Source organism: Amyelois transitella, chromosome 10 (genome assembly GCF_032362555.1).
Source record: "Amyelois transitella isolate CPQ chromosome 10, ilAmyTran1.1, whole genome shotgun sequence".
Taxonomy (NCBI): domain Eukaryota; kingdom Metazoa; phylum Arthropoda; class Insecta; order Lepidoptera; family Pyralidae; genus Amyelois; species Amyelois transitella.
In genome coordinates, this window is record NC_083513.1 from 11,490,792 (window position 1) to 11,511,421 (window position 20,630).

The window sequence follows — 20,630 nt, forward strand, 5'->3', positions numbered from 1 at the left end:
ACAAGATGAGCAACTGAAAATTGCATTCTATATCAACTTTGCAAACATTTGAGGTTTTCTTGTATATAGGTAGTTTATTTAACGTGGTTATATTATTTGTCTGTAAGGCTGAGCATACTTTTATGTACCTATTTAATATATTATAATATTATCGAATGGATTGATCGATTTCTGGTTAAACATAGGCTAGCTTCTAAATTAATTATTTATAAGTTTTTATTGTATATTGATAAAAATGTTTTTCTACTCTCCTACCATGACAGTTATACGAATACCTTTGTTACTTTTTGAATTTTTTTAATTATATTGAGTCGCACCAATAGTATAATATCCATTATAATCATAACTTTATTACATCAGTAGAAAATAAAACAAATTAATATTCATCAATCTCAATTTATTTCGTAGAGCTAAAGCTTATTTACAAAAATACAAAAGTTAACACATAAATACGCAGTATAAAGGTGGTTACGTAAATTAAGTCTTCCGCCGAAGACGTCTCCGAAATGGCACTCTTACTGGACCTTACTTCTTTGGGTATCAGAACCAAGTTAAAGCATGTTGCAGTAGGCAAGAAATCCGTAGCTTATCCTAATATCTACAACCTTATTTACATATTTATAAGAGTATAAATACAATTGCACAAAATAGAACAGTCCGTTTACGTATCACATTGAAATCACAAGTGCTATAATGGTCTTGCGAACATTAGTCTCTCACTTCCCTGCCTCCTCATTATCTCCGCCGCCGCCGGAGTGGCCACGAAGACGGCAGCTTGACCACCCAACTCCATGAACTTCCTTTTATTATTCTTCCCACTAGGCCTTCTATCAATTCTGGTATCAAACACATCTTCCCCTTCGCTATGATCGTAATCAATCATAGGTTCATTCACAACTTCTTTTCTTCTCAAATTTTGTTTACTACTCATGAAATATGTCTGCCCCAAATTGGACACATTGGGAGTAGACATTTGTTTGGTCAATCTTATTTCTGATCCTACTCTTTCGAAGGACGGGAAGTGCTTTTGCATGTTTTCGGAGAAGGATTGTCTTCTGTAGTGCAGTGGTCTGGAGTCGACTGGGTGGTGGGCGAAGGAAGCACGCCGCGGGAATCTGTGTTCAGCTTCAGATCTGTGGTAAGATTTGCGAGACTCTTGATTGTGGTTGGATTTGAGTGAATCTTCATAGCTGCATCTGTAAATATGAAAGAAGGTTTTGTATTTTTTCTTTACATGGGTACTTTTATCTTATTTACGTGCCTATTTGTTCGATGTTTTAGATAATGGTTGAAATAGTTTTCAATTATTTCAACCATTATTGATGATTTTTTTACTACATACAGAATAATCTTTTGTTTAAATACAAGAATCATAAATTAGGACAGTATATTTATAAGCTAAGAAATACACATAGTTTTTGCTATCAAAATATGATTCAAGGTATCCCCTGTTGGCGGCAATTACATTAAGGTGTAGCATATTATTTAATCCAATCGAAATTGGACATTATAACACAGTTAAACATATTATATACTTTGAATTAAACCAGGTAACACAACAGGTATGTGGTTCCTTAGGAAATAATGTACAAAGATTCTCGTAAAATCATAAAATGAAGTAAAACCTACCCGCTGCTTTCCTCCGAAGTGTGGAGACTGGACTGGCCACACGGACAGCGCACGGCCTCAGCAATCCCGGAGTCTTGTCCACTGGAATTCACTGACGTTATCGAAGTGTCTTGCCCCTTCCTAGGTCGTGTGTTAGCTCATGTTAAAATTGGTAATGCTCATGTTAGATTCACCAGTGACGATGAACCAGTGGCATGAAATCGTATACTTGTAATCAGTCGATGTTTATTTCAGTAACCATAACTAACTTTTTGGAAACACGTTTGATAGTGATATCTTTAGTAATGTAGATGAAATAAGACAAATACATGACATCTACAATCTACTACTTAAATTAAACATGGAATTTTGAAATGGATAATTTGAAAATGGGTGTTGTGCGGTTAGTGTCTGACCTGACTGAATGGTAGCTGATAATGAGAAAGCGTAGAGTTGGAAGAGCAGCAGCCATATCTGTTAATGATATACAAGATATTGCACTGTGAACCATAGCTAATCAATGATGAAATTTTGAAAGGACGTTAAAGAAAAAGAATGATGTAACAAATACACGATGAACTTAGATATCATTAAATTAAATATTTCATGAAATGAATCAAGATGAGTTACTAAAAGACATTGACAGTACTAACAGGACAAAGCTGTATAGTTAAAAAATTAATTGAGACAATTATCTCACCTTTTCTGCAAGGGTCGTTGGTTAAATTTGATGCACATCCTTTCATGTTTCTGATTGAATTCTGAATTGACGCATTTCTGATGAGCTTTGCCAAAATCTTCCACAGTATTTCCGTGAGGGCATATCTTTTTCGTCACATTGTGATTTATAACATCCATATACGAATCTGCTTCGCTATAAGACTGGTTCAATTCTTGGCATTGGTTTGCCCCAGATGGGAACAGACCTCCATATTTTGTTAGGTGTTCAGTGGAGAAAGCGTTAAGATGTTGCTGGGAATATGGTTTGTGACGTTGTCTGTTAGGGCAAAAGATAGAAAAGTCAGTCAGTCAAAAGATAAGATTGCCATTTGAGGTCCTGGAAAATTCAAGAATGAAACTGTGCAGAAATTCTACTAGGTGTAAAGATATAGACACAATTAACCAAAAACCTATATTTATTTTGAACAGCAGAAATCTAATACTAAAAGGACAACAAATAGGACATTTATCACAAGATATTGCATGCATCTGTAGAGTCTTCTACATGTAATAATGCGTCACATGCTTTCTTTTGTGGTGACGGTGATGTCTGAAAGGCAACAGCAATAAGAAATGGTTGCTTACCTGTAAATGCTAAAACAAAATAAGGATTACGATGACTATTCACTAAAACTAGAACTTAAGGACATCCCTTATCTTTTTTAGTGAAACGCTCAAGTTTATTAAACATCTCCAAACGCAGTCCGATATATTTAGGAACTTTTTAGAATTCATGAATCAAATCTGTTGATTCACTCAACCAAAACAGGCAATGACTTTAGGTATCGAAATTCCCATTTGTTCCTTCTTTGCTCATCACTCTATAAGTGCAGTGGACCACATAGAAAAGTATACCAACTACCACCACGTATGGAAGTAGGTAGGTAGTAAGGTGGTATACTTTTGTACAAATAAATGTCTTATAATAAGAAAGTTAGCTTAGCATATATGCCGTGTGGTTCCCGGCACCAATAAGAATGGGAATAAAGAATAGGACCACTCCATCTTTTACCCATGGATGTCGTAAAAAGCGACAATGGGAAAGGCTTATATACTTGGGATTCCTGTTTTAGGCGATGGGCTAGCAACCTATTTGAATCTCAATTCTATCATTGAGCCAGCAACGTGGCCTTTCACGCCTTTCATGATTGTTGCCTCCGTCAGCTCCGCAAGGGATATAAACGTGACTATATATGTTACGTATGTTATTTAAACATGTTAGCTGAGCATACACACCTTCTGCTTCTTCTAACGCATAATATACAAATTGCAGTAGTGCAAGCACCAACAAACACTATGCAAGCTAGTGCCACCACGCTGATCTCCATGGTGCTCAACAACTTGCCGCTCCTGGCTTGCACCATGGACGTACCACCCACTTCTAAAAGTTTCAAGCCACCCAGTTCGTGGCGTAAATCCACTTCGCGTTTTAGCAGCGATCTGGAACATTAAGGTAATTCAAATTCATGCTCATACTATTTCTTTTTAAATTAGAATCAAGATTTTTTTGAGAATTTGTGAGAGAAAAAAGGTGTGTGATAAACACATAAGTACAGACGTTAATGAAAAAAAAAACTTTCATGATACTGTACGTCAATGAAAAAACAAATCCGTCCATTAAACTGTAATCACGCGCTTGACTGTTCTTTCTTTTTTTAATTCGATTTTTCCTAACTTCGGAGTCTCAACATAACCTTTAATTATTGAGAAAACATATCCACTTTTGGACCTAAGTAGTAAAATGATAAATGAGCTGTGAATAGCATAACCATCCCCAACAACAGCTTAAAATATAAATATATTTATTCGTTCTAGAAATTTAATTCAGGGCAGAATGACTGGACTATAAACTATAGTAATCAAAACAACAAAAGATAAACTGCGACAGAATTAACGTTCTTACTCTATAGAACCTTAGCAATTCCTACAATGACTGAGCCGTACCCGAGGGCTAGAATTAATACTGTACTAAGGTCTAAGCTGAATACAAATGTATATGTACCAATGACCCCTCCAAATAGTTTATTTGGTTAGTGACAGATGGTTCTTTGGACGTTCTAGTGTTGTAAAGTAATTCGAGATGAAATGAGACGAAGATGGATGATATAAATGAGATTGTGGGCTTACTTTTGTAGAACTTCCATGTCTATTATGGCGTTAGACATGGGATCCACCGCGTATATGTACATGTCCGTCCTGGGGAATAAAAAACATATATATTTTTGGTAAGGTTTTACTTAATAAGGTTACTTAATTTACATATATATGTAAACTACTGTTCTCGTAAACAATTTGTATGGGAGATCGTGAGTTGATTTATTATTTCGATTAAAAAAAACTACCAATTTATATTAGTGATTTATATCAATATTGGATCTTGACAATGTTTATAAAAAACTACTCGTTCTAAGTATCTGTAAATATGTATACGTAAAATATACAATGTACCTGGATATTTAAAGTTAGTTACTAACGAGTCATTAATAGAAATATATTTATTTTCGAAATATTTACGTCGACATTACTAACAGCTCATATAGCTTTTGATAATGGTTAAACAACGTAATCTTAATAATAAAGTTACTATGTATCTTGTATCCAATAATGAAAATAAATCTAATGTTCTATTCTATCTTTTTATCTGATGCTTCATTTGAAAGTTCTTCCTAAGTTATTGTAACAATCTTTATGCCATATTTCACGTAAATTCGATTATCAGTTTAAAAAATATTTTTTTAAAAAGTTTTTAAGCTGAAATTCAATAGATGACATCAGTTATTTGATAGACTATACCATTTCCACTTAAAGCTTTGATGATTTCAATACTCACGCTGCACCATCCATGCCTGTCTTGGAGCTGGCTTCAAGCCTTCTCACTCTGATGTCGTACCCGGTCAGGTCAGTTAGTGTACGCGTGATGTTCCCAACTTCTTTCTCGACTTCCATGGGTCTAGCGCCCATCACCAGCACCAGCTGTTTGTTCTCATCGAGCACGTAGACCTAAAACGTAGATCTTTTTATAAACATGTGTGTGTGTAGCCGTGTAGTTCCCGGCACTAATACAAAAAAGAATTGGATCACTCCATCTCTTTCCCATGGATGTTGTAAAAGGCGACTAATGGATAAGCTTACAAACTTGGGATTCTTTTTTAGGCGGTGGGCTGGCAACCTGTCACTATTTGAATGTAAATTCTATCATTAAGCCAAATAACGTGGCCATTCAGTCTTTTCAAGAGTCTTGGCTCTGTCTACCCCACAAGGGATATAGACGTGACCATATGTATGTATGTAATGTTTTGTAAAAAAACATTCAAATCACTTACAAAAACATTAGCAATGGCAGATTTTCCATCATCAGCTCCCTTCTTATCAGTCGCTTTGACGTCGAACCCAAACACCTTGCCAGCGTCTCTGATCAAAGATGCCACTACACGTACGGACCCGGTCACAGAGTCTATGGCGAAGCGAGGGGCCTGCTCGCTGATGATTTGGTAGCGGATGTCTGCATTTATACCGGAGTCAGCATCAGTGGCCTAACGGAAGTTGTTAAAAATATAACTCAATTTTAAATGGGTTGTCAACAAAGAAACTAATATGGTATTGATTTACTTAATCAGCTAATTATTAAAATATTTGTTAAATTATGGAAACAAAAAACTAAATTAGTTTTGTATATTGTAGGTATGTTAAAATTGGAAATGATATTATCATCTACTTCATTTGTAAAGAAAAAGAGTTTAATATTTTTGTTTGTAATATACTTACTAGAAGTTGGACTACTTGGTAACCAAATGCAGCAGTTGTAGGTATTGCTGTTACTAATGGTCTTCCACCATTTACAAACCTCGGAGCATTGTCATTTACATCCTTAATACGAACAATTACTTTAACGTCATACTTGCTCATCCCTTCAAGCATATCATCTGATACCGGATAGATCATATGAGGCATATCTCTACTTATTTTTTGCCTTTCCGCCCTAACAATAACTTCATAAACCTCCTTTTGCTCTCTATCAGGACTCCTAACTAAATATAATGTCCCATTTCTAGGGTCAATTATAAATGTTTTCTTAATGTCAGCATCATCTTCATTCAAAATAAAATACTTCATCTTAAAATTTTCATAATATTCAGTCAAATTAAGCGTGACTAGTTCTACGGGTGTAACAACATTCTCTTCTATTTCCAATTCATAATATCTAGAAATGAATACTGGCTTGTCTGACATCTCTATTTCATCAGGTAAATCTGTTACCGTGAGCATTAAAATAGCTGTAGAACTAAGACTAGGAGAGCCTAAATCTGAAGCTACTATGGTTACGTTATGAAGAGATTGAGTTTCATAATCTAATCTTCCAGTGGTTGTTATTACTCCGTCTTTGGAATCAATGGTAAAAAGATTTAACTGATTTTTTCGCTGTGGTAAACTAAACAAAATTAATCCATTTCCATTGCCAATAAAATCTGAGTCATTAGCAAACACTTTAGCAACTGAAGTTCCGATAGGCGCGTTTTCTGGTATAGTAGCTTTGTACACTGGTAACATCATTACTGATTCGAAATTATGGTTCGATATTTCATCTGCTTCCGGATGTTTCCATTCCAATAAATCATCATAATTGTAAAATCTAGGAGCGTTATCGTTTACATCTAAAACTTGGACTTCGACACTAACTGAAGAAGATAATTTATTGTCTGGGCCGTTATCTCTAGCTACTACAGTTAAAAGATATTTGTCTTCTTTCTCTCTGTCAAGTTCACCGTTTACACTGAAAACCCCCGTTAATGGCGATATTTCAAATGGTATTTCTTTGCCTGATGGATGAATGAAGTAAGTCAAGTTTGCATTTTGCCCATAATCACTATCAGTAGCGTCAACCTTACCTAAAACCTTCCTTGTATATTGTGCTTCTTCCACATTGAAAGTATACCAGGATTTTTTGAACATTGGGTAATGATCATTTACATCTTTAATATAAAATCTGATTGAGATATGATCACTTAATTCACCGCCATCTATGGCCGAAATATTTAATCTGAATTCCGACTCAGGTGGCAATGTTCTCGCAACAATTATTTGACCATGTCGTTCATTTATAACAAAATATCTTTTAATATGTAAACTACTGGAAGGTATTTCTTGTGGTGGTATAAAAACTTCTGATATAAATTCATATCTCACTTGGCCATTTGTTCCACTATCTAAATCAATTGCATCTAATTTAAGTATTGTTGATCCAATTGCAATATTTTCCGGAACTAAAAATAATGGTCCTAGCTCATCAACTCTCGATGCATATTTATTTTTGGGGTTAGCAATAGAGTTTGAGATAACACCGGTCACCATATTCTTTTTTTCTTGATATATTTTCACTGGAGCATCTTCATCAGCCTCTAATAATTCAATATTCTCACCGGAAGGTATAATAAGTTGTCTGTATTTTGGCCCATTATCATTTTCATCTAAAATATTGATGATTAGTTTTGCTTCTGAACTCAAACTTCCCTTATCTCTAGCAACAATTTTTAGTAAGTAAGAACTCTTATCTTCTCTATCAATTTTATTTCCAACAAACGTCACGGCACCAGTGTCTTTATCGACTTCAAACATTTCATGTCCTGCTCCAAAAAGTGTATACATAAATAAAGCATTTGGACCCACATCAGCATCTTTGGCCTTGATTTTGTTTGTCATTTTGACTTCAGTTCCACTTTTTGAATTTTCAGGGATAAATCCTTCATAAGATGGCATTTCAAATACTGGAGGGTTATCGTTTTCATCATCTACGTTTATTGTTACTTGATAAATACCAGCGCCAGAAATCATTCCTTTCTTGAATTCAGCTATTACTGTTAAGCTGTAAGTATCTCTTTTTTCTCTATCCAAAGGTCTTTGAGCAAAAATTGTTCCATCTTGACCTAAAATCATATTTATTATTAAAAATAAACATATTATCTAGATCCATAAAAAAATTTATTGAATTGACTTAAAGAAATTAATTTATTGATACCTATAGCTATATCATCTGATACATCTTGCTGATTTGCGATGATAAATCTTATATTTCCAGTAGCGTTAACAGGTAAAGCACTGATGTTGACTGGGAAAATTTGACCAATATTAGCACCTGCTACATTTTCTTTGACATGAAAAACGAGCGGTTTTCTTGCTCCTCTGTAAGAAAATGCAATTATCACACTTTTAATAAATATTTTAACGATAACTCGTAAAATCAAAATTAAATGAAAAACTGAAATAAAATTCATAATGCGAATACTGATTCCGAATTTCAAAATTAAATATAATAATAAATAATGAGCTCCATGTTTCTTTACAAAGTAACAACTTAATCTTATTTCCTAAGCACACAAGCTTATTAAAATGAAACATAAACTTTTACTTTAATAAGACACCTCTCTCGTCGTTCACATCTACCACGTGTATTGTCGTGTTTGTGGATATAGTAATGTTGGAATTTTCTTGCATAGCTACGGCTTCAAAGTCATAAATAGGACGATTGAATTTGGATAGCTCTTCAATCACTGTTATGACACCAGATTTCTCTTCCACTGCAAATGGCACTGGAAAAGGTATAATATAATAATGAATAAAGCTACCCAAAACATCTCTTTGAACAAGGAGATGTTAAAACAGGGCAAAATGAAAGAGGTGAATTTTAAGATCCATTAAAGATGATAGATTATCAGTAAGTAATTTAGGATACCCACCTCCGTCTTCGTAACTATGTAATAAGTCGTACGATGCTTCACTTTTATCCATAGCATCATTGATACGTATCTGTCCCACGCTTGTTCCAATACCAACATTGGATCCAACCCAAAATTCGTATGGTGCTCCGATAAATCCAGGTTTATCAGATTTTGAACCTTAAAATTTAGTTAAATAACTTCAGCATCTTTAAAAATTAAAATGTATTGACATGGGCAGCAAAATGATTGTTTTTTTTCTTATAAAAGTGTATATGTTAGTTTTACCTTTATTTCCTCTAAGAACATCAATAGTTACTACAGCTAAAGAATATCTTCTTTCACTAGGATTAGCAGGTTGATCCGAAGCTTCAATAAACAAAGCATGTCTTCCTTCAATGATCGGGGTTTCAGCTACAGTGACAGCTCCAGTTTTGGCATCTACTAAAAACGGCGATGTAATGGTCAAATTACTTGTTCTTTGCAAATCGTAGAAAACCATTCCATTTCTACCCAAATCTGGATCAACAGCTTTCACTTTGCCAATGAATGCACCGATTTTCGCATTAGATTTAATACTAAATTCGTATAGATTACTTGGAACAAACACTGGGTTATTATCATTGGCATCTAGCAATGTAACTTCAACAGTTACAAAAGACATTATTTGTCTTGCATCTTCGAAATATTCGACATTTTCCGTTTTGCTTCCTATTTTGTCAGGGAATATGTATGTAGTTCTGTCTTTGTATGAAGGTCTGGGGGTAATAGGCGTTCGGCGCCATTTTGATTGCCTCTGTTTATCGTAGAGTGCCCCAACTACGCTAGGATTTTTTTCTTTGGCATATACTTTCATTCGTAGATATGAATGCGCTTCTCTATCAAGAACCGTCTGAAAAAAACCACGAGTAAAATATTAAGAAAATTAAAATTGCGATGTGAGTCACAAAAATTTCAATCTTTTATTTTTACGTGCCAACTAGCTGAAGGCTCTAAAATAATTGAACTTAATCAATGATGTCAACGTAGATTTAAAATAATTCACACAAAGAATTTCTATCAGTTATGATAAAAAAAGGAATTAATTGAAAGATACCTGGTTCTTAACAGTGAGCCAACCGGACCTCTGGTCAATAGAAAAGGCCCCTTTAGGGTCATTTAACTGGTAAGTGAATTCCCCATTATCGCCCTGGTCTTTGTCTGCGGCCATAACTTGCAGGACACTGAAACCTGAAACAGAAAATAAAATAAAACAAAATCAGCATCTTTTTTTTTTTTATTTATTATCATCCATACTTCTATACCAACCCCTACTTTCATATCCATAATCCCACATTTACATTGTGGCGTCATCACTAATGTCACACACTAACCGCAAGGGGTACGTGTACATACATAATGTATTGATCCTTTTTGTTTCATTTCATTTCAATACTCTAATAGATTAAAATAAGTTACTTCTCGGTACAGAATTCGAAATATTATTAATTCGATTTTTTTGAAAGTAAATATCTATTTTGACCTCGTTAATATTAGAAACTCACGTAAGAAACTTAGAAAGTAAGTTATTATAAGGAACTTTTAATTAATTAATTAATCTCTCACGCGTTCCTTTAATCAGGCTATAACAGAGCCTACATGAATCAAAAGAAGTCTTAACAAAGTTTTTTTTTAATTAATACTTAAGTATCTTCTTACATACAAACGTATATACAATACAGTCTTGAAAAGACTGAACTGCCACGTTCACGTTTGCGTAAGCTGATGTTTTTTTTTAATTTTTAGTACTGACTAGAGGCCACCCGCGACTTCGTCCGTGTGGAAACTCAATCAATCCCGCTGGAACTCCGGGATGGAAAGTAGCCTACATGTTATTCTGTGTCACCCGCAAGGTTTAAAAAAGTGATTTGTATATGTGCGTTTAATACCGTAGTAGATACCTTAATTCTGATTACTATTTGTTTGTAAAATTTCAGAGTAATTCGTTTAGTGGTTCAGACAGTACATTTTAGGCAATGGCGGCCAACTTTTCCAATAATGTTCAGATTAACAATCGTATTTGTAATATCAATAAGCATTAGTAACTTAATTTATTTTTTGTAGATATAGTCCATGCATTCCTCAATTTTAGATAAATTTTCTTTTTTTCATTCATAATTATTTTATTTACTAATTTATGTACACAGAAAACATCGAGACTGATAAACACAAGAAACAAAATTACAGAGGTTCTGCTTATTTCAAAAGAAATCTCTTCCAGCAGACCCGAGATTTTATTTTATTGGAATCAAATGTTGACAAATGATAAGTTACTACTTACAGTTTAATTGACATAATAATATCATCATTTAATTAAGAGTTAATTAATTTGTCTTAAGTGACTTATGTGTAATTTTATAAAAAATAATAATTTGCATGCTATAATTAATGGCTGATCAGGAGGAAATTATATTTTATACTACACCGTAATCATAAGCAAATAAATATTCTATTCTATTCTAGACTCTATATCTAATCAGTTCTCATTTCAACTAAAAAAAATAATAACTTTTGTTAAAATATCCTAATTTTTTGAAGTCGGTTAAATTTCTGAAACCTTCTTCTAAGTTTAACAAACACTTTCCTGAAAACTGCATCAAAATCGTTCGGAGAAACGAGAGATAATAGCGGAAAAACATACATCTTACATACATATATTATTTGCTAAACTTAGAACCACCTTTTTAAAAACCTCCAATCATTAGAGTGTACCATTTTCATAAATATCAGATTTACATACATAGGTACACACATATGGTCACGTCTATATCCCTTGCGGGGTAGACAGAGCCAACAGTCTTGCGAAGACTTACGCTGACTTACTTATATCAGATTTACGCTTTGAAAATTACCTTTTACACTTCCTCCTATCTTATCTTTAACGATCCTCAGCTTAGGAGCCCGGGATTCTTTTTATGGTTTCCAATTAATTATACATACATACATATGATCACGTCTATATCCCTTGCGGCGTAGACAGAGCCAACATTCTTGAAAAGACTGAATGGCCACATTCAGCTATTTGGCTTAATGATAGAATTGAGATTCAAATAGTGACAGGTTGCTAACCCATCGCCTAAAGAAGAATCCCAAGTTTGTAAGCCTATCCCTTAGTCGCCTTTTACGACATCCATGGGAAAGAGATGGAGTGGTCCTATTCTTTTTTGTATTGGTGCCGGGAACCACACGGCACAATTAATTATACACATTATTATTATCCTAACTTTATAGCCGATGCAAAGTCTAGGTAGTCTGAATAACTTAACTCTTAAAATATTCAACCCAAAGATGACGGAAATGATAAGTGGACGCCTTATTAAAAGTCAGCAAGAGTGACAATAAACTTCCAACACGAGTTTGCACTTATAAACTTTATGAAGCAATTCACTCGACTTTTCGAGAGGTTGACTTGAAAATTACTAACTCAAGGGGTTTGATTCGTAAAGTCGTATCATCGTCATCCTTCTGAGACGATAATCCGATGATGTCGTAAAAAATCAGTTAACATTATCATAAAAATGCATCATTCTTTAATAATTACTATTTTACCAAAATTACAATTTCAATTTCCGTGTGGTTCCCGGCACCAATACAAAAAAGAATAGGACCACTCCATCTCTTTCCCATGGATGTCGTAAAGGCAACTAAGGGATAGATTTACAAACTTGGATTATTTTTAGGCGATGCGCTAGCAACCTGTCACTATTTGAATCTCAATTCTATTATTAAGCCAAACAGCTGAACGTGGCCATTCAGTCTTTACAAGACTGTTGGCTCTGTCTACCCCGCAAGGCAATAAACATGCATAATCCTAAATAACAATTATTTATTGCTTTATTGTCTTACCGTTGGGCAGATTCTCCACAATGCTGATGTTATAGAAATCCACCTCAAACTCCGGCAGGTTATCATTTAGATCCAAAATTTCTATCTCGACCCGCGCCTGCGCAGTCTTCAGCGGGTTGTCTATTTGCGACGCCTGAATTTGCAGGATGAAAGTGTTTCCTGCAATATAAGATGGTAAAAATTAGTGAAATCTGTTCTCATTACCGATAAAGGATACCTCCATAACAATGTTATTGTACTTATTCTGGATCATGATAGCATTCATAACTTATTCTACCTTCCAATCCTGTCGATTATTGTAAACTCAGATACCTTCCATAATAGCGGAACTATTAGGCCAATTTTTCACTGTTGGCAAATTCCTAAGACTTGTGTTTTAAACCACGAGGCGAGATTTAAAGAGGTCTTATGTTTTATCCTTAAATTATCTGCTACGATGAAAAAGATGAAGTAAGATAATGACATCATCTCTTTCCCATGAATGTCGTCAAATGCTACTAAGGAATAGGGTTATATACTCAGGATTCTTCTTTCAGGCGACGGGCTAGCAACCTGTCACTATATTAATCCCAATTCTCTTAGTCTTTTCAAGACTGTTGGCTCGGTCTTCACCGCAAAGGATATAGACGTGATTATATCTATGTATGTAAAACGAAGACATCATTATATCCATACCTGGTAATCCAATTTCCGCGTCCAAATCAATTTCTTTATCCAAGTAGATGGTCCCATTCGACGGTTCCAAAGAGAAGAGTTTGCGTTCATTCCCTGACACTAGTTCGAATCTGAGAGGTACATTCAATCCTTCGTCCTGATCGAAGGCTCTGATTGGTTCCTCGAAGGTAAGTGGTAAATGGATGCGTTTACCCTGTGCAAATGAAGTAATGTTAATGTCAGTGAGCTATTCTTGCCGTGTGGTTCCCTGCAGTGCCGTATGGTTCCTGGCAACAATGGATAAAAAGAATAGGACCACTCCATCTCTTTCCCATGGATGCCGTAAGAGGCGACTAAGGGATAGGTTTATAAACTTGGGATTCTTCTTTTAGGCGATGGGCTAGCAACCTGTCACTATTTGAATCTCAATTCTATCATTAAGGCAAACAGCTGAACATGGCCTATCTATCTATAAAGACGTGATTATATGTATGTACGAATTGTAGTTATTCAAAGTGGATCAATTAAGATTATAATTAATAGCTAACCAAAATCGGATAAAATTCTGGCATTTGAGTCCTGTAGACATCCCGCGTGAACTTCGGAGGCAGGTCGTCACTGTCCTGGACTCTGACCAAAACACTTGTATTGGAACTCTTTTGTGGTGTTCCTCTGTCCTGGAATATAATAGGAAAAAAATTAAAAAATCCGAAGAAATTAATGGTAAATTACAATTAAATGTTAACGATGATACAATTAAACGATATGAAACATTCGTTGTTGAAAATGATTCATCAAAAAATTTATCATCACAGCACATTACTGATCCAATTTGAGATAAAACTCAGCTGAAAGAAGACTTTCAAGAAAAACGAAGGCTCGATGATGTGGTACTCCTCTGTAGTTCTTGCTCTATGTAGTTGTAAATTAACAAAAATAAAACAGATAAATAAATCTCTACAAGACAAAAACATTCTTATTATATCAAATTCTTGACAATATGCGCAATTCCAGAATATTCCAGAAATAACAACTCACAGTGGCAGTAATGATCAAATTGAACTCCCTATCACCCGCGTCGTAGTCCAATGGTTTCTTCAAAATGAGAGCGGGTTTGTGCGAGCTCTCCAAAGCGAAGTGGCCATCAGCGTCTCCCGCGCTGATGCTGTACTGAATGTCAGAGTTGGGCGTGTTCGGCTTGTCCCGGTCGAAGGCCCGGATGCCTTTGAAGATGGTGAGGCCTGGAATAAATTTACAAACATAGATACATATAATCACGTTTAAATCCTTTGCGTGGAAGACAAAGGCAACAGTCTCGAAGAGAACAATGGGCCTCGTCCAACTGTTTGGCTTTATGATAAAATTGATAAAATACTTAAAAATTATGATAATACTTGGCCAAAGCAAGCAAGCAAGGCTTGGTTAAAGGCATACCCCAGGCTCGTCTCCAGAGGAGTGAGGATGCAACCGAGACTAAAACAAAGAGGAAGAAGAACGTTTAATACTTGGTATAAATTTACCTGTAGGAGTTAATTCGTCCACAACGACGTGGTATGGAGCATCTATGAACTTGGGAGCATTATCGTTGACATCCTCGATGTACACCGTTACTGATAAATACGCTGATATCTGAAACAAATCATCAAAATTAATAATCAATACAAATAATGAAGCAGTTGAAGTTGCCGTGTAGTTCCCGGCACCAATACAAAAAAGAATAGGACCACTCCATCTCTTTCCCATGGATGTCGTAAAAGGCGACTAAGGAATATACTTACAAACTTGGGATTCCTTTTTAGGCGATGGGCTAGCAACCTGTTACTATTTGAATCTCAATTCTATCATTAAGCCAAATAGATGAACGTGGCCATTCAGTCTTTTCAAGACTGTTGGTTCTGTCTACTCCGCAAGGGATATAGACGTGACCATATGTATGTAAGCAGTTGATACCGACGCTAAGCTAGCGTCGCGTCGGTAGTCGAAAAAGGCGACTAAGGTAAAGGCTTATAAACTAGAGATTGTTACTTTTCCTCAGAGCAACCTCTCACTATTTCAATTTGAATTGTATCATTGAGCCATACAGCTGAACGTGGTCTTTCAGTCTTTGCGAGTCTATTGACTTTGTGTACCCCGTAAGGGATAAAGACGTGATTGTATGTATATTGAAAGTATTTGACGAATAATTGTGAAGTTTTGTTTAATTTTTTACGAAGAACATTTGATAATAGTACTTTGATGAAACTCTTCTTAATATACTCGTACTTAATCATACAATTTAAAGTCTTCTGTCGTGTCAGTCAGTTTATATTTTTTTGGCGTAACTTCAAGAAACATCAGACGAATGTTCAAGCCATTTTTATCATGATTTATGAGAAAGATTATTACTTTTTCTTGTGCAGTCAAGAATTTATTAAATACATTATTCAAACCAAGTTGTATTCGTTAAACTCAAAGGGTCATTAAGTTTGATATTTGTCTTTAAAATATACAATACAGTGAAAATCTATTTATTCAATTTATCGAATTAAACCCACGTAGTGACATACCTTATTTACAAAAATAACGGTACATTAAAAGTTATTAATGAACAATTAGTGTTGAGAATTAATCGTACAATTTTTGGACAAAGTTTTCGTCTCAAACAAATGATTTCCCATGTCAGCCACTCCAAATTGAAAACTTTAAGAAATTTAAAGCAGATAAAGATCAACATAGATACATTATAGTCACGTCTATATCCCTTGCGTAGACAGAGCCAACAGTCTTGAAAAGGCTGAATGGCCACATTCCGCTATGTGGCTTAATAATAGAATTGATATTCAAATAGTGACAGGTTACTAGCCCATCGCCTAATAAAGAATCCCAAGTTTGTAAGCCTATCCCTTAGTCGCCTTTTACGACATCCATGGGAAAGCGATTGAGTGGTCCTATTCTTTTTGTATTGGTGCCGGCACGAAATCCAAATCGAAAACTTTAAGAAATTAAAAGCAGAAAAAGATCAACAACAAACCATTATATCATTCCATAAACCAAATTGGAGTAAGGGTCCCGCGGGCAAACAGCCATTGAAAAAGTATGGAAATTATCTGCAGGGAAATGGGTTAAGGCCGGGTGACCGCGGCGGCCATGGAAGTTAGTTCGTTTGCAAATTCTTACGGCTTTATGTTTAAATCTTTTTTTGAGAGGCCATTTTTTTAATGCAGCGAATTGTTTTCCTTGAGTCTTCCTTATATTCGTGTTGTTATCTCGTTGAGTGTATATTTTTATTTTATTTTAATTTCAATTTATTTCTATTTTTATAGCGCCGTGTGGTTCCCGGCACCAATACAAAAAAGAATGGTACCACTCCATCTTTTTCCCATGGATGTCGTAAAAGGCGACTAAGGGATAGGCTTACAAACTTAGAATTCTTCTAAGGTGATGGGCTAGCAACCTGTCGCTATTTGAATCTCAATTCTATCATTAAGCCAAATAGTGGCCGTTCAGTATTTTCAAGACTGCTGGCTCTGTCTACTCCGCAAGGGATATAGACGTGACCATATATATATTTCTATTTTTTGGACTAGCCAGTCAGCGGATCGGACATTTTTCATAGGAATCAACATTCATTTCATAGGAATAGTTATCGCTTCTTTTTAATAATTCCAATCTTCTGCATAATATCTTAAAGTCTTCGTAAGTATTTGAAATTGAATAAGTTCTTGTAAATAATTTTTTAACTTAAATATAAATATTTCATAGTTATTCTTACACTGGTCAGAGCGACAACATTAAAATGAAAAGGAAATAAGGTTTCAGTTTACGGTCATCGTAAAAACTGAACATATATACGAGTAGGAGGCAGTCAATGAACTTCAGACATAAACACTGTAAGAGGTACATTTTAATCCTGGAAGCTGGAACTGGAGCCTTTATCATTATACGGTAGAGCATTGATGATTAAATAAATATATACGGGACAAATTACACAGATCGAGTTAGCCTCGAAGTTAGTTCAAGATTTGCGTTATAAGATACTAACTCAACGATACTATATTTATAATAAATACTTATACAGATAAACATCCAAGCCCATCCCAAGATTAAGTGATGAAATTAACTAGTAAATATATAAGTACTAATATTAGAAAGCTGAAGAGTGTGTTTGTTTAAACGCGCTAATCTCAGGAACTACTGGATCGAATTGAAAAAATATTTTTGTGTTTAATAAACCATTTATCGAGGAAGGCGATATAACATCATGCTGCAACTATTAGAAGCGAAGAAATAATGGAAAATGTGAAAAAAAAACGGGGAAAATTATCAATCCTGGAGGGCTTCAATGATGCCCAAAATAACTATTCCACGCGGACGACGTCGCGGGCACATCTAGAGTACTATATTTTTGCACTCTTTGAAACAATTGGTCCATGGGGGGCAGAAGCGACCGGGATTTCAGCGCGTCTGCGTGAGGTGACGGGTAATCCAAGGGCTGGTTGTCCGTTGCTGTTTCGTCCAAAAAATCTCTATTGTAGTACAGAAAGGCAATGCTGCCAGCTTACTGGGCAGCCTACTTCGCGGCAATGCGTTGGAATTCATGATAATTATTTTACTCTTGATGGTCGGCCTAATGTGACGTTCTTACATACAAACATACATACATATATACATACATAGTATATACATACATAATATACATACATACATTATATACATGTGGTCACGTCTAGGTATATCCCTTGCGGGGTAGACAGAGCCATCAGTCTTGAAAAGACTGAATGGACACGTGGCTATTTGGCTTAATGATAGAATTGAGATTCAAATAGTGATAGGTTGCCTTTTGCGACATCTATGGGGAAGAGATGGAGCGGTCCTATTTTTTTTGTATTGGCGCCTTGGCCGAAAATAATAATCCCAAATTAATAAGCCTTTCCCTTTATCGACTTTGACAATGTTATTTTTGTCCTGCATTCTACATCATTTCTTGCGTTTGTTTGTGTTTGTATATTAACTACATCTGCATAATTATTCCGAGACATCATCGTGACGTGTCTCACCCCGGACATTACCCCCTGGGCCTTGTGTAAATATTTTTGTCATTTAAACGAGCAATTCTTGTATATATCTATATATAATCAGGATCTCGGAAACGGCTCCAACGATTTTCATGAAAGTTTACAGATTAGGGGCTTTTCGGCTCAAGGAATCGATTTATCAAGGTCCTAGGTTCGAGAAAAGCTCGGTTCCCAAGTCAGGTTTCGCAAACACGTTCTATCAAAAACAAAAAACCGAGCAATGCTCGGTGAACCAGGTACTATTTTTGTCAATTGCGCAGTAAATCGCATTAAAAATTACCTATGTTGTATAGGTTCGTATGTTTGTTAGTAAATACTTTATTGTACATGACACATTTTTAGTAGTACATAAAAAGAAAATAACAATGCACAATGGCGGACTTATCCCTATGAGAGATTTCTTCCAGACAACTAAGTAACTCAAAGAAAATATATAATTAGTTCTACATGTTTTTTAATTTAGACAATGTGCATTCGTCCACGATTCAGATTTAAGAGATCTATATTTGTATATTGACGTCCGATGAAAATGCTGCAGTGTAGTTTGTTCCGAAGCTTCTTCTACACATGCGCTTTGGAAGCGGTAGTAGTTATAATTAGATTTAGGTGATGTGACGTCAATAAGTGATACCTTGTATCCAATTTTGAAAATAAATCTATTCTACGAGTATTCTATTCTATTCTAAACATAGTCAGTCCAAAAGAGAAGTCGCCTTTGCAATGATCCAATACTTGGCAAATTGTATGATTCAAGTTCAGTTCAAAAGATAATTTGAATGAATCTATATTCCGTCATCCAGCCATCAGCAAGAATGAATGAAATTGAGACTTTACAGGCTTTTCGATATTTTTGGCTTTGTTTGTCCTATAAGGAATAGAGACGTGATTTTATGTGTACATATGTTTCATGATATATATATGTATATACCAGATGTTGGCCGATTCTTAGACCTACTCAATATGCTCACAAAATTTCACGAGAATTGGTCAAGCCATTTCGGAGGAGTAGGGGAACGAACATTGTGACACGAGATTTTTATATTAAAGATAATCGCGAACAAACATACATACATACAGGTCAAACTGACAACCACCTTTTTTTGAAGTCGGTTAAAAATCATTCAAGATTCCGTTTAACGTTTCTTCTGAGAAATAAATGTTTTGGAGAAGTATGTACATACGCCTACAGAGAAAAAAGTTTCCATGTTTCTCAAGAAACATTATCAAAATGTTATCATATTTACATAATTTGTACAAGTTACGGTGTAGGCTTGAATTACGTCAAATTGTAAGACTTAAAATAATAATAGGTCGTCTATAATTACGTAGTATGGAGTAACCGACACCGACAATATTGCATGAAGTGAGCTATGAATGTACATATAAATACATACATGAAATCACGCCTCTTTCCCGGAGGGGTAGGCAGAGACTACCTCATTCCTCTTGCCACGATCTCTGCATATTTCCTTCGCTTCATCCACATTCATAACTCTCTTCATGCAAGCGGTTTCGGGTACTTTTGACCTGACCCTTTACCAGGACGTCCTTAATTTGATCAAGATACGTTAGCTATGAATGTAGATGAAGCGAAAGAAGTATGCAGGGATCGTGGTAAGTGAAAAGATATAGTATCTCTTCATCTACATGAAATCGTAATATTCATTGTAATTTTGTGAAGAAATTGATAAATATAATACATACATATAGATAATGATGTCTTTATCTCTTGCGGGGTAGACAGAGCCAACAGTCTTGAAAAGACTGATAGGCCACGATCAGCTATAAATCGTGCCTCTTTCCCGGAGGGGTAGGTAGAGGTCTTGATTATTATGATGTGATGAAAGATTATTATTTATTTATAATTTTATTTATTTATCCGTCGTGTGGTTCCCGGCACCAATACAAAAAATAATAGGACGACTCCATCTCTTTCCCATGAATGTCGTAAATCGCGACTAAGGGATAGGATTACAAATTTGGGATGTTTTTTAAGCGA

General features: G+C 35.2%; 1 protein-coding gene across 1 annotated transcript in view; it reads right to left on the reverse strand.

The window, feature by feature from the left end:
* Nucleotides 1-688: 688 nt before the first annotated feature.
* Nucleotides 689-20,630, reverse strand: part of LOC106135406 (cadherin-89D) — a 28,469-nt gene continuing 8,527 nt past the window's right edge. Inside the window, exons 4-21 of the mRNA XM_060946286.1 lie at nt 15,098-15,206; nt 14,616-14,818; nt 14,126-14,254; nt 13,599-13,791; nt 12,924-13,082; nt 10,135-10,268; nt 9,327-9,930; nt 9,060-9,218; nt 8,732-8,912; nt 8,342-8,505; nt 6,094-8,249; nt 5,652-5,861; nt 5,159-5,328; nt 4,456-4,524; nt 3,565-3,768; nt 2,309-2,605; nt 1,630-1,749; nt 689-1,196 (exon numbers count right to left, since the gene is read on the reverse strand). Coding sequence (XP_060802269.1) covers nt 689-1,196; nt 1,630-1,749; nt 2,309-2,605; nt 3,565-3,768; nt 4,456-4,524; nt 5,159-5,328; nt 5,652-5,861; nt 6,094-8,249; nt 8,342-8,505; nt 8,732-8,912; nt 9,060-9,218; nt 9,327-9,930; nt 10,135-10,268; nt 12,924-13,082; nt 13,599-13,791; nt 14,126-14,254; nt 14,616-14,818; nt 15,098-15,206 — 5,769 coding nt within the window. The remainder of the gene's footprint in view (nt 1,197-1,629; nt 1,750-2,308; nt 2,606-3,564; nt 3,769-4,455; nt 4,525-5,158; nt 5,329-5,651; nt 5,862-6,093; nt 8,250-8,341; nt 8,506-8,731; nt 8,913-9,059; nt 9,219-9,326; nt 9,931-10,134; nt 10,269-12,923; nt 13,083-13,598; nt 13,792-14,125; nt 14,255-14,615; nt 14,819-15,097; nt 15,207-20,630) is intronic.